At 53.1% G+C, this 10,952-nt stretch overlaps 1 protein-coding gene across 1 annotated transcript in view; it reads right to left on the reverse strand.

The window, feature by feature from the left end:
* WNT4 (Wnt family member 4) overlaps positions 1 to 10,493 on the reverse strand; it is a 29,978-nt gene extending 19,485 nt beyond the window's left edge. The window contains exon 1 of the mRNA XM_075018020.1: positions 10,246 to 10,493. Within this exon, the coding sequence (XP_074874121.1) occupies positions 10,246 to 10,322 (77 nt within the window). The 5' untranslated portion in view covers positions 10,323 to 10,493. The remainder of the gene's footprint in view (positions 1 to 10,245) is intronic.
* Positions 10,494 to 10,952: the final 459 nt, after the last annotated feature.

A 10,952-nucleotide genomic window follows, 5' to 3' on the forward strand; every position in this document is an offset into this window, starting at 1 on the left:
AGACTCATAGAAGATTAGGGTTGCAAGAGACCTCAGAAGGTCCTCTAGTCCAATCCCCTGTTCCAAGCAGGATCAATCCCAACAAAATCATCCCAGCCAGGGTTTTGTCAAGCCTGGCCTTAAAAACCTCTAGGGATGGAGAATCCACCACTGTCTTGGTAACACATTCAAGTGCTTCACCACCCTCCTGGTGAAATAGTTTTTCTTAATATCCAACCTACTCCTCCCCCTCTGTAACTTCAGACCATTGCTCCTCGTTCTGTCATCTGCTGCCTAATCTGCCACCACTGAGGCGCCATCTTCTTTTGGATCCCCTCTTCAGGTAGCTGAAGGCTGTTATCAACTCTCTTTCCTGCATATACTCTTCTCTTCCACAGACTAAATAAGCACAGGTCCCTCAGCTGCTCCTCATAAGTCATGTGCCCCAGCCCTGTAGTCATTTTCATTCCCCTCCTCTGGACCATCTCAAATTTGACTACATCCCTTCCCTGGTGAGGAGCCCAAAACTGGACACAATACTCCAGATGTGGCCTTGCCAGTTGCAGAACAGAGGGGAATAATCACTTCCCCTGATCTGCTAGCAATGCTCTTACTAATGCACTCCACTGTGCAGTTAGTTGTTTTGGCAACAAGGGCACATTGGTGACTCATATCCAGCTTCTCATCCACTGTAATCCCCAGGTTCTTTTCTGCTGCACTGCTACTTAGCCAGTCAGTCCCCAGCCTTCTTCCAACTCAGGTGCAAGACTCTGCATTTGTCCTTGCTGAACCTCATCAGATTTCTTTTGCCCAATCTTCCAGTTTGTCTCGGCCATTATGGATTCTCTCCCTAACCTCCAGCGTATCTACCTCTCCTCCCGGGTTACTGTCATCTGCACATTTGCTGCGGGTGCAATCCATCCCCTCGGCCAGGTTATTAATGGAGATGTTGAGCAAAACCAGCCCCAGGACTGGTTCCTGGGGCACTCTGCTTGACACCAGCTGCCAACTAGACAATGAGTCATTGATCACTACCCATTGATGCTGATGATCTAGCCAGTTTTCTATCTACCTCTCAGTACGTTCATCGAATCCATACTACTTTAATTTGCTGACAAGAATCCTGTTAGTGACAGCATCAAAATCTTTGCTAAAGTTAAGGTATATCACATCCACCATCTTCCCCACACCCACCATCTTCCCCACATCCACAGAGCCAGTTATCTCATCACAGAATACAAACAGCTTGCTCAGGCATGACTTGCCCTCGGTGAATCCATTTTGACCATTTCTGATCATCTTCCTCTCCTCCAAGTGTTCCCAAATTAATCCCTTGAGGACTTGCTCTGTGATTTTTCTGGGGATTGAGGTGAGGCTGACCAGTCTGTAGTTCCCTGGATTTTCCTTCTTTCCTTTTTAAAAGATGGGCACCACAGCGGCCTTTTTCCAATTGTCTGGCACCTTCCCCAGTCGCTACAAGTTTTCAAAGACAACAATCAGTGCCTCTGCAATCACATCAGCCAACTCCCTCAGCACTGTCATATGCATTAGATCTGGCCCCATGGACTTGTGCACGCCCAGCTTTTCTAAATAGCCTATAACCTGTTCTTTCACCTCCGAGGGCTGCTCACCAACTTCCCGTACTGTGCTGCCTAGGGCAGCAGTCTGAAGCTGACCTTGTCTGTGAAAACTGAGGCAAAAAAACCATCGAGTACTTCAGCTTCTTCCACATCATCTGTCACTAGGTTGCCTCCCCCATTCAGTAACAGTCCCACACTTCTTGGTGCTACCATACCTGTAGAAACCCTTCTTGTTACCCTTCACATCCCTTGCTAGCTGCAATTTTCACCTCTAGTTAAAGTCTCCAAGTCAGTCTTTCATTGTGATGCCTCCACACAATCATGAGCTTTTGCCACATTGGGCATCACACACATACCTCCTCCACGCCTGTCACACCATCACTCCTCCAATATGGCCTAGCTGACTGCCTCACTCCCCAACTTGAGGGGGAATAAGCCAGACCTGTCCCATTGCAATGCTGGCAGCTGGAAACCAGGGCCAGCCCCATGGGATAGAAGTGCAGGAGAAGCTCATTCTCCAACCAGCAGGCCTGTGACACACTAGAACCTTCCCCAAGACCCCCGGGGAGACAACCCTGGGAAACACTGCTCTCTCCTACAGCACACAGGCACTGTCGCCTGTTGCGCATCTTGCAAACGCTTTACTGCATGCAGGCAGGTGCTGCCATGCCCGCCCACGCATATTCCACTGTTCTGGCCCAAGCTGTCTTTGCCGCAACGGTCACAGAGTCTGAGAAATGCCGTCACTGCTGATCCTGTTGCGATGCCGCTGATGCTGCCGCAAGCCCGTTGGGCTGTACTGAATATGGGCCAATGGCTGTGATTCTAAAGGAGAAAAGAGCCATTGGCATGGACTTGCTCTTGTTGCTCAACCTTCAGATCAGGAAGCGTACCGCAGCAGGGCCCAGCCGTCCCACACCGTTGCCCCAGCGTGCACACTGGCTGGTGGACAAGGAGACCATGAACGGGTTTAATGTAAGATAAATGCACAATCTCACACCATTGACTCTTCACTGTAGCTTCCTCAAGACATGAGCAGAAACTGCTCCTCTGCTGGTGGCAGCATCCAAGTGCTGAAAACTGCAGCAGCTATGAGAAGTTGCTGTGTCTGCTGAAAGCTGCATTTGTCACCACAAAACCACTGCCCACAATTTTCTTACAACCTTCAATATTGCCAACCCGAGTGTTTAAAACTCCTGAGTCAGGCCCCCCCGGTCATCAGATTTTTGTAAAAATGAGCACATTTGGGTTTTTTTTATTTGCCTTCTGGGAATACTTGGGTCATGTTTTCAAGCTTTCCTCTGCAACAAGAGGACTAGGACCTTTTTAAGGGACAGCTGAGAGTCTCTTGTAGTCACATGACTCCAGAATCCAATGCTCAACAATCCCCGACCACCTTCACCTTCCTGAACGTTAATGACCCTGCCTTGATAAAGCCAAATTAAAAAACAAGTAAGAACAGTTTCTTTAGTTTGCTTGGCAGTTTAAAGCAAGTCAGTAGACTGCTTCCACATATGCCATCCAAGAACTCAAGTTACTGAAGGGATGACAATGAACCAGAAAGGCTGGAACCACCAAGGTGGAGGAGGGTGCTTCAGAGCTCCCTGGCGTGAAGTGGTTTCCCTTATAAACAGGTACCAGAGGGGTAGCCGTGCTAGTCTGTATCCGCAAAAACAACAGGAAGTCCTGTGGCCCCTTATAGATTAAGACACATCTTGGAGCATAAGAGATTATTCCCCTCTGTTTGTGGGCAAAGACCCACTTTGTCAGATGCATTTGATGAAGTGGGTCTTTGCCCATGAAAGCTTAATTCCAAAATATCTGTTGGTCTATAAGCTGCCACAGGTCTTCTCTCTCTTTTTTTTTTTTAATAAAATAAACAGCATTTACAGTTTGGTTTAATGGCTCCCAAACCCCCATTATAAAAATTGTTCCAGAGCCCTTGTGATGATCTTACAGCTCAGTGACATGAATAGCAGCAACCAGAACAGTCCATTGCAGGCTCAGAGAACAGCGAGGTCCATTATAGGCTCAGAAGAACCAGCATCCCAGGCAGCACAAGGAACAAGTCCATTTTTCTTGCCGTTGTTTGGCTTTGGAGCTCACAGGAATCTTCCCCTTCTCAGCCCAGAAGACAATCCTTTCTATCTGCTTTCGCTGCGCAGATACCTTCCTTCACATCCACATTCATAGGGATTCCTTCTACTAGCCACCAAGTTACCAATCTACCACCCACTCAAGAACCCCATATAACGCAGTTCCCCATCACTAGCTATCTGAATATGATAGACCAAGTTACCTCTTGTGTCCTAACAAACAGTCCTGGAGATTCCCTGCCAGCTAGGAACTCATTATCTGTGGTGTTACTAGCATCTAACAGGAGCTCAAGCTCTGGGCCCTGCTAGCTCCTCTAACTCCCTGGTTTGGGAGATTTCCAAATGCTTTTTCTGCCACCAAAATACAAACCCTTAAGCCATTTGCCCTCTTTTTCTTTGTCTAAACTAAAGTTGACTGGGCTCGTCCTAAGTTGTTGCAAGATTTAGTGTCTATTTTGAAATATAAATGTCCGACGGAGCAATTTGTAGCTTTTAGATCTTCCTCCTCCTGCCCTCTGGGAAAAGGTGACCCTGGCACACGAGGCTCTGGGGAGAGCATGTGGCAGGGACAACACAGTGCCTGCCTCAGGAACAAGGAACAAAATATGAAGAGATCATATAGGGGTGGTAGGTCTCAAATGGAAGCCTGGGGCAGCACGAGGGAGCTCCCCATTGCACTCAGGTCCCAAGCTGGGTCCTCACATCCCTTCTCTCCTGCAGTGCTCCTAGTCAGCCATTCGTTCTGCAGCAGGATGTTGGAAGGAAGAGAGACTGTGGGTCTGACTCTCTGTTTTATGTGGCCACAGGGGTCCTGGGTCTATGTAAGGTTTGGAATGGGGGAGTGGCCAGGGAAAAGGGACATGGCAAGATGCCTCTACGTTCCAGCCATTCCCACCTGCACCAGGTTGGTGCCTTAGGGTCTCAGTGGCCAGCCATCAGCTAGTACTGCCTAGGGCTGCTCTGGACCAGGGACTGGACCAGGACACAGCTAGGCTGAAATATCTAGAGCCGCAACCATAATGTACAGGTCAAATTCACCAGCAGTGGATTTAAGCCAGACTCAAGAATCACAGCCTCTTGGTGCTGTGGAAACCCCTAACAGAAGAGAACTCTGTCATCCACATCAAGATGGTAAGAGCAGAGGCAAACAGACAGTCAAGTGAGGGAGAATTATCAGCACAGGGCCCAGTTGCCCACCACCCTGCAGCATGGACAGCCATTTGCACCAGTACCACCAGAGGAAGCACTGCCAAATTAGAATTCTGCCTCACGACAGCACACGCTTTGCCAAGGTGCGCACGTGATGAGGTGCCAGGCAGACGAGCACTGGGGCCTGTGTTTGCAACGCACTGGGAGATCTCCCGATGAAAAGGGCTGTAGAAATGCAAAGCATTATCCCTTCCTTTCTGGCCCTTTAAGACAAACAGAATGAAACCACAGAGAGCCGCTTACAGCCAGCCTCATTTTGTAACTCACAGGTTTTAAGTATTCCTAGCACAGTCAAATCCATTTTCTTAAAGTTTAAATGCCTCCCAGCTCCCATCCACTCAAACAAAAACACAACAATTGGGCTTCTGGCCCTTTAAGCAAACTCTCAGCCCAGAAGGAGATGTTACTGTCATGTTTGAACCCCATTAAAATAGGGGGCAGAGGAGCTGCTGGTGGCACACAGCAGCGTAACCACATCTCAGACTATTTACAGCACATGCAGAGCCTCCTGCAAAGCTCCAAGAAGCCAGCACAGTTTTAACCAGATAACAGCATGAAAATGAAGATAGTTGATAATGGTGCCCACATGAGCGGGGGCCCAGGGTTCTTCACCTACAAGGGACCTTTTCTCTAGGGTATTGAGAATATTATCCAAAGAATCCAGCTTACCAGTCATATCTTAGAAGCCAATAATATCAAATACACACAAGAAATAAGGCTTCAGCGTGCTGGTTAGTTTACTGGCTATCTTTACCTTGTTAGACTGGAACTTGCCAACAAAGTTGTTCTGCGACAATCTCCTTTGCACAGTCCGTCAGAACTCAGACCATCCTTTCTGACTTCAGAGAAGCATTTGGCTGCTACGTTGCTGAGAGCTTGGATAAGCACCCCTTTAGAGAAAGGTCACACACATCTTATTTGCACCACCTAGAAAAAGACTGTGCACATACAAGCCACGTTTCTCAATGCACGCACATGGTGCAGGGTTTGGAATATTTTAGTGCAAAACAGCAACAAAACAAGAATTGAATTCAGTCCCACATGCCAGTCACAGGAACACCTGCAATGCAATGTTTTGGAAAGCAACAAAAACCATTACTATCCAGGAGTGAAACTTTTATGCAAGTAGCAAGCTTCTGTGCTCCTACATAATTTGTAATGAAAGAGGTGCCAGGGCTCAAGCAATTTTTTTTACATTCACAACCTATGCAGCAAGCCCAGAGGTGCTGGAGCTATGAGCTGGCAAACCTAGAGTGCCAGGTCATAGCTCTGGCACTTCTGGGCTTGCTGCATGGGTGGAAACGTTGCTGGAAATAATGTTGCTGGAAATACGCTCATTCTGAGCCTCAGAGCTACTGGGCACTGACCTGGCACTTCAGTACAGAGGGTTAGGAAGAGGCTTCCCCTGACCCTGGAAATGCAGGAGGAGAAGCAGAATTACAGGTGTCATCAAAACGGAGGAAGTTTCTAGTTGCAAATCTGGAAATGGCCTCAGGACAGAGATTTCCAGGACCTAACAGCAAACCCAGCAGCAACGCCCAACATCCAGAGGCTGAAAACATATGCCTGAGGTTGACTTCCTAGCTAGATATAAAGTTTCTTGGTTTGTTTCACGATCAGATTTTGCAAACTCCGTTCCAATTGCGAAAGCCTCCACAGCAGAGTGATCCCTCTGAGGGACTACAGATCAGTCATTCCCAAAGATCCCAAGCTCCTTTACAGACTATAAAACGCACCAATGCCAGCATACAAACCAACCTTAACAGCCTTCCCCCCAGCGACCCCCTCAGAGCTCTTCCTCGCAAAACAGGGAGTTTGTGAAAATGTTCAACTCCACTGGGACAAGCTGCCTGTCTCCGAAGCGTTTGGGGAATGCGAGTTCCAACAGGTTAAAAGAAGCTTTAGAAAAACTCTTGTCTTGTGAAACGCTCACTGAGCTTAATCACTAATCCAGCAGGTTTCTGGAAAAGCAAACTCTCTATAGACCTGTGCCATTGAACCTACACACCTACACACAAGCCTAAAGAAACATGAACACAAACAGTACACAGCTGGGCAGAGGGGAACAGACATACCAAACAGAACCCCACGCTGTGTGCCCAGGCCAAATCCAAGGGCCACAGGCCACAGGCCCTGCACATACACACATTATACACAGGCCTAAAGCAAGGCACAACCTATGATATAGCATAGCACTACTACAGAACACACGCTGGAATGTAGAAAGGAGGATAGTCTGAGACAGAGAATATCTGAGAGCTCCAGGGCCCTTTTTTGGTGTCTACTGCCCGAGGGAGCCCTCTCCTTTTGGTATCAAGTGCAGGACATGCCTGAGCCCAGCAGGCGAAGAATACAAAATTGTAGATTTTCATTTTATTGGACTAGCTACATTTGTCATCTCAGGCACTGTTCGTTGCTTCCACTTTCCTGCCATGCTGTTGGCAGGAGCCGGTGCCTGGAAGTAAGCGCTTGGACTGAGCCCCTCACTCCCACAGAGCTGCATCCCCATATGTCCATCCTCTTAGCGAGAGCCACTATAACCTGGAAAGTACAAAGTGCTGCACACAAGCCTCCCGTCACTGGCAGCTAACGCCGCCTACACTTTGTTTTTCCAAACATGAACCAAGTGGGCTGTAATGCTCCAACACACTCAGCTCCGGTAACTCAGTGTACAGAGGCCGAGGTACCAGGGCGACACATCACAATAAGGCATTTTTCAGCCTTGCTGTAATACAAATACACAAGTTAATGCATAATCCCACCCAGCCAGTGGAAATCCCTCTTACTACAGCCAACCCTTATTAAAACACAAAAAATCTTACTCCCGAGGGTGGTTTTGCTGAAGGCCATTTTCATTGGTTACAACATAGCCTCTCCTGCCCGCTACTCCTGTGAGCCAAGCCCATTTTGTCCAGAGGACAAGCCCTGGAGGGAAAGCAGCCTCCATTCCCACCACTACATCTCCACGCTGCCCTCTTGCACACATCTACTCTTACTATGCAAGGACAACCTTCCTGTGACACACCAACCCCACCCGCTGGCAGAGAAACAGCTACACATTCACTGGCCCTTCAGTTTTTGGTATCTTTGTGCACATGGGCAACCCTAATTCAGTGGTTTCTGATTGTACTGCATTAAAGCAGAGGGCAGAGAGCCACCTGAAGTGCTCAGCACTCAGGGTTCCTGTAAAAATCCCCAAATAGCATGATGAAGCCGCCTACAGAAGCAACCCCTTTTCCCAAAAGTCAGCCTGGCAGCATCTGTACCAACTCCCACACGAGGTTCCTGGTAAGGCCATTCTCCTCCGCCAGCACTTCTCCTTTCAGTCTGGCCCACGGCAGAAACCACCACCACAGGGCCATGCCATGCCTTCACCAAAGCTGGGCCAGCTTACAGGCCACCTGTTTACGTGTTCTAACGTGCCCTGCGCTTGCAAGAGAGCCAAGCCTCACACCTCTGTCTCCCAGGCCAAAGAAAAAAGGAGAGGTCAGGAACACAGCTTGGGACAACTTAGCCCATTTGAGCCAAACCCCCTTCTCACCAGCTGGCCACTTGATAGATGACAGAGGCCACCTCAGGCACAGAGCAGCCAGCACTTTGATTTCCTAGGGTCAGTCAAGCAGCATCCTCTACAAACCACTCAGCCACTACTGGCTTAAGCAAGGGATAAAGCATTGGCACTTGTGGGTCACAGAGCAATGGTGGTGCTGGTGCGGGGGGTGTGTGTGTGGTGGTGGTGGGGGGGCTATGACTGACTGGGACAATCCCCGACACGGGAAATGTTTGTGGGGGAGCATAACCTAGACATACAGCGTTGAGAGGAGGCAGAAATGATGAGGTCCTATTTTGTAGCTGAAATGTAATAGCCCCAGAGATTAATCACAGTTCCTGAAACACTCATTAGTCTCATTCATGGCCATGGGCCATTCAGGTACAGAGGAAGAGGCAAACTGGCCTAATCACATTTATTGCTATAGCACAAGTGGTAACATAGCCAGGGTGGCTCGGGCTGCTGGTGTGAGCCAAGCCACAGAGTCAGGCTGTGCACCAGTCAGGCTGCTCCAGAGAACAGCCCTGGAAAGCCCTTGAGCCCAGCTCTGCTCAGACTTCAATCTGCTCATGCCACAGCCTGGGAGGCTGAAAGAAGCTGGGGGCAGCAGAAGCCTCCTCATCCCCCCAACCCCCACCCAAGGACTAATGTGTCAAACCGACAGCTTAATTCAAGGCCATGGAGGAAGATGCTGCTCCTGCCTCCCCTTGCCCCAGCAGAGCCCCCCATGGGGCTGTCCTGTCAGGGAGCTCTTCCCCTAGCCTTGGCCAACTTCTGGAGGAATTTTCCAGAACAAGCAGCAGTTTCCCTCTGTGTTTACCTTACAACCTATCTCCCTAATCTAACCGGGCCCCTCCACGTCGCAGCCTCAGACGGCGCATTTCAATAGCACCTCAGCCCAGAGCGCCCACGAGGGCGCTGGTCTGCAGGGCTCTGGGACACGGGTGCCGGCCAGGTTGCTAATGCCAAGGGAGAAGCAGCATTGTCCAAGGGCAAACCCCTGCTCTTCTAACCCAGCCCAGGAGGGAGCCGGTGTCCCCCAGCGCAGCCAGGGGAAGAGAGGAGCTGTCTCGAGGGGGCTGCGGGTTGGTAACGCTGCCAGGCTCTCTCTCCCCATCGCCAGCCCATCGGCTCACTTCTCAGGACGGCGGCAGAGCCCGGGCTGCCTTGGGACTGGCACCCTGAGCTCAGGCCCCCGCCACCCCCGGCCCGACACAGATTAGGGACTGAAGAACAAAGGCAGATGCAGCTTCGACTTCCAGAAAGTTACACTGTAACCAGCCTCCCCCACAACTAATAATTCTGCAGGGGGAGAGCTGGGCCAGGCCGCAGAGCCGCTCACCCGGCGAGTGACCCCCAGCCCAGAGGGCGCTCCCCGGCTCCGAGCAGCAGCAGGCCGGGCCCTGGGTCTTCCCTGCCCACCCCGGCACCCCGAGCTCGCCGGAAGCCCCCGCAGCACACCGGGGAAGGCCGGGCCGGGCCAGAGAAGCCGGCGAGGGGCTCAGCTGAGCGCAGCGATCAGGTGGCGCCCGGCGGCCGAGCAGAGCCCGCTCCCTGGGCAGCCGCTGGGGGTCCCCGCCGGCCCCGCTCGCCGGGTGCCCCGGGCTTTCCGCCGCCGTGGGGCCGGGCTCCCCGGGAAGGGAAGGGAAGGGAAGGGCCAGCGGGGCCCTCGCCCGGCACATGCTCCGCGCCCCGCACCTGGCGGGCTGGGAGCTCCGGGGCAGCCACCCCCGGGCCGGAGCCGCCCGCCCAGCGCCCCCGCAGAGCCGAGCGGAGCCCGCAGGCACCTGCTCGCCGCCCGCCCCCAGCCCCGGCCCCGGCCCGCACTTACAGCCAGTTGCTGGCGTGGGCCGAGAAGGCGGCGAGGATGACCAGCAGCAGCGAGCGCAGGGAGCACCGCGGGCTCATCCTGGTGCAGCGCCGGGCAGGGAGCCGCGGGCAGCCGCCCTGCCCGAGCCGGGAGCCCCGCTCCGGGCTGCGGGGCGCCCCGCCGGGCAGCCGCTGGCGAGGCAGGTGCGGAGCGGGGGCGCTGCCCGGCTGATGCGCCCGCGGCTGCCGCCGAGCCAGACTGTCAGCGCGGCCGGCCGATCCCGGGCTGGAGCCGCGGGCAGAGCGAGCGGGGGGCGGGCCGGGGGCGGGGGGAGGAGCGGGGGCGGCCCCAGGATGCGGCTACCTGGGCGGGTCCGCGGGCCGGGGACACCCCCGGGGCGGGACAGGGACGGCTCCGGAGAAGCGCTGCGGGCGGCTCCGCCTGGGCCTCCTCCCGGCTCGGCTCGGCTCCCCAGCCCGCCGCCGGGGCCAGCGCGCCCCGGGCCGGGACCTCTCCCGGGCTGGCCCCCTCGCCCCCTGGCTCAGCCGCCGTCGGGGCCCGTGGCGCGTGGGCGGCCGGCAGCCGAGCCGAGCCGCCTGCCTGAGTCTGCAGGGCGCCTGCCCCGGCAGCTCCGAGCTCCCCTTTGTTTCAGTAGCCGCCCCCCGCAGGAGCCCTCCGATGTAACCCTGTGTGGCTCACCCTCACCCCCATGCGGCACCACCCTCACC

This window comes from Carettochelys insculpta, chromosome 23, assembly GCF_033958435.1.
Source record: "Carettochelys insculpta isolate YL-2023 chromosome 23, ASM3395843v1, whole genome shotgun sequence".
Lineage (NCBI taxonomy): Eukaryota > Metazoa > Chordata > Testudines > Carettochelyidae > Carettochelys > Carettochelys insculpta.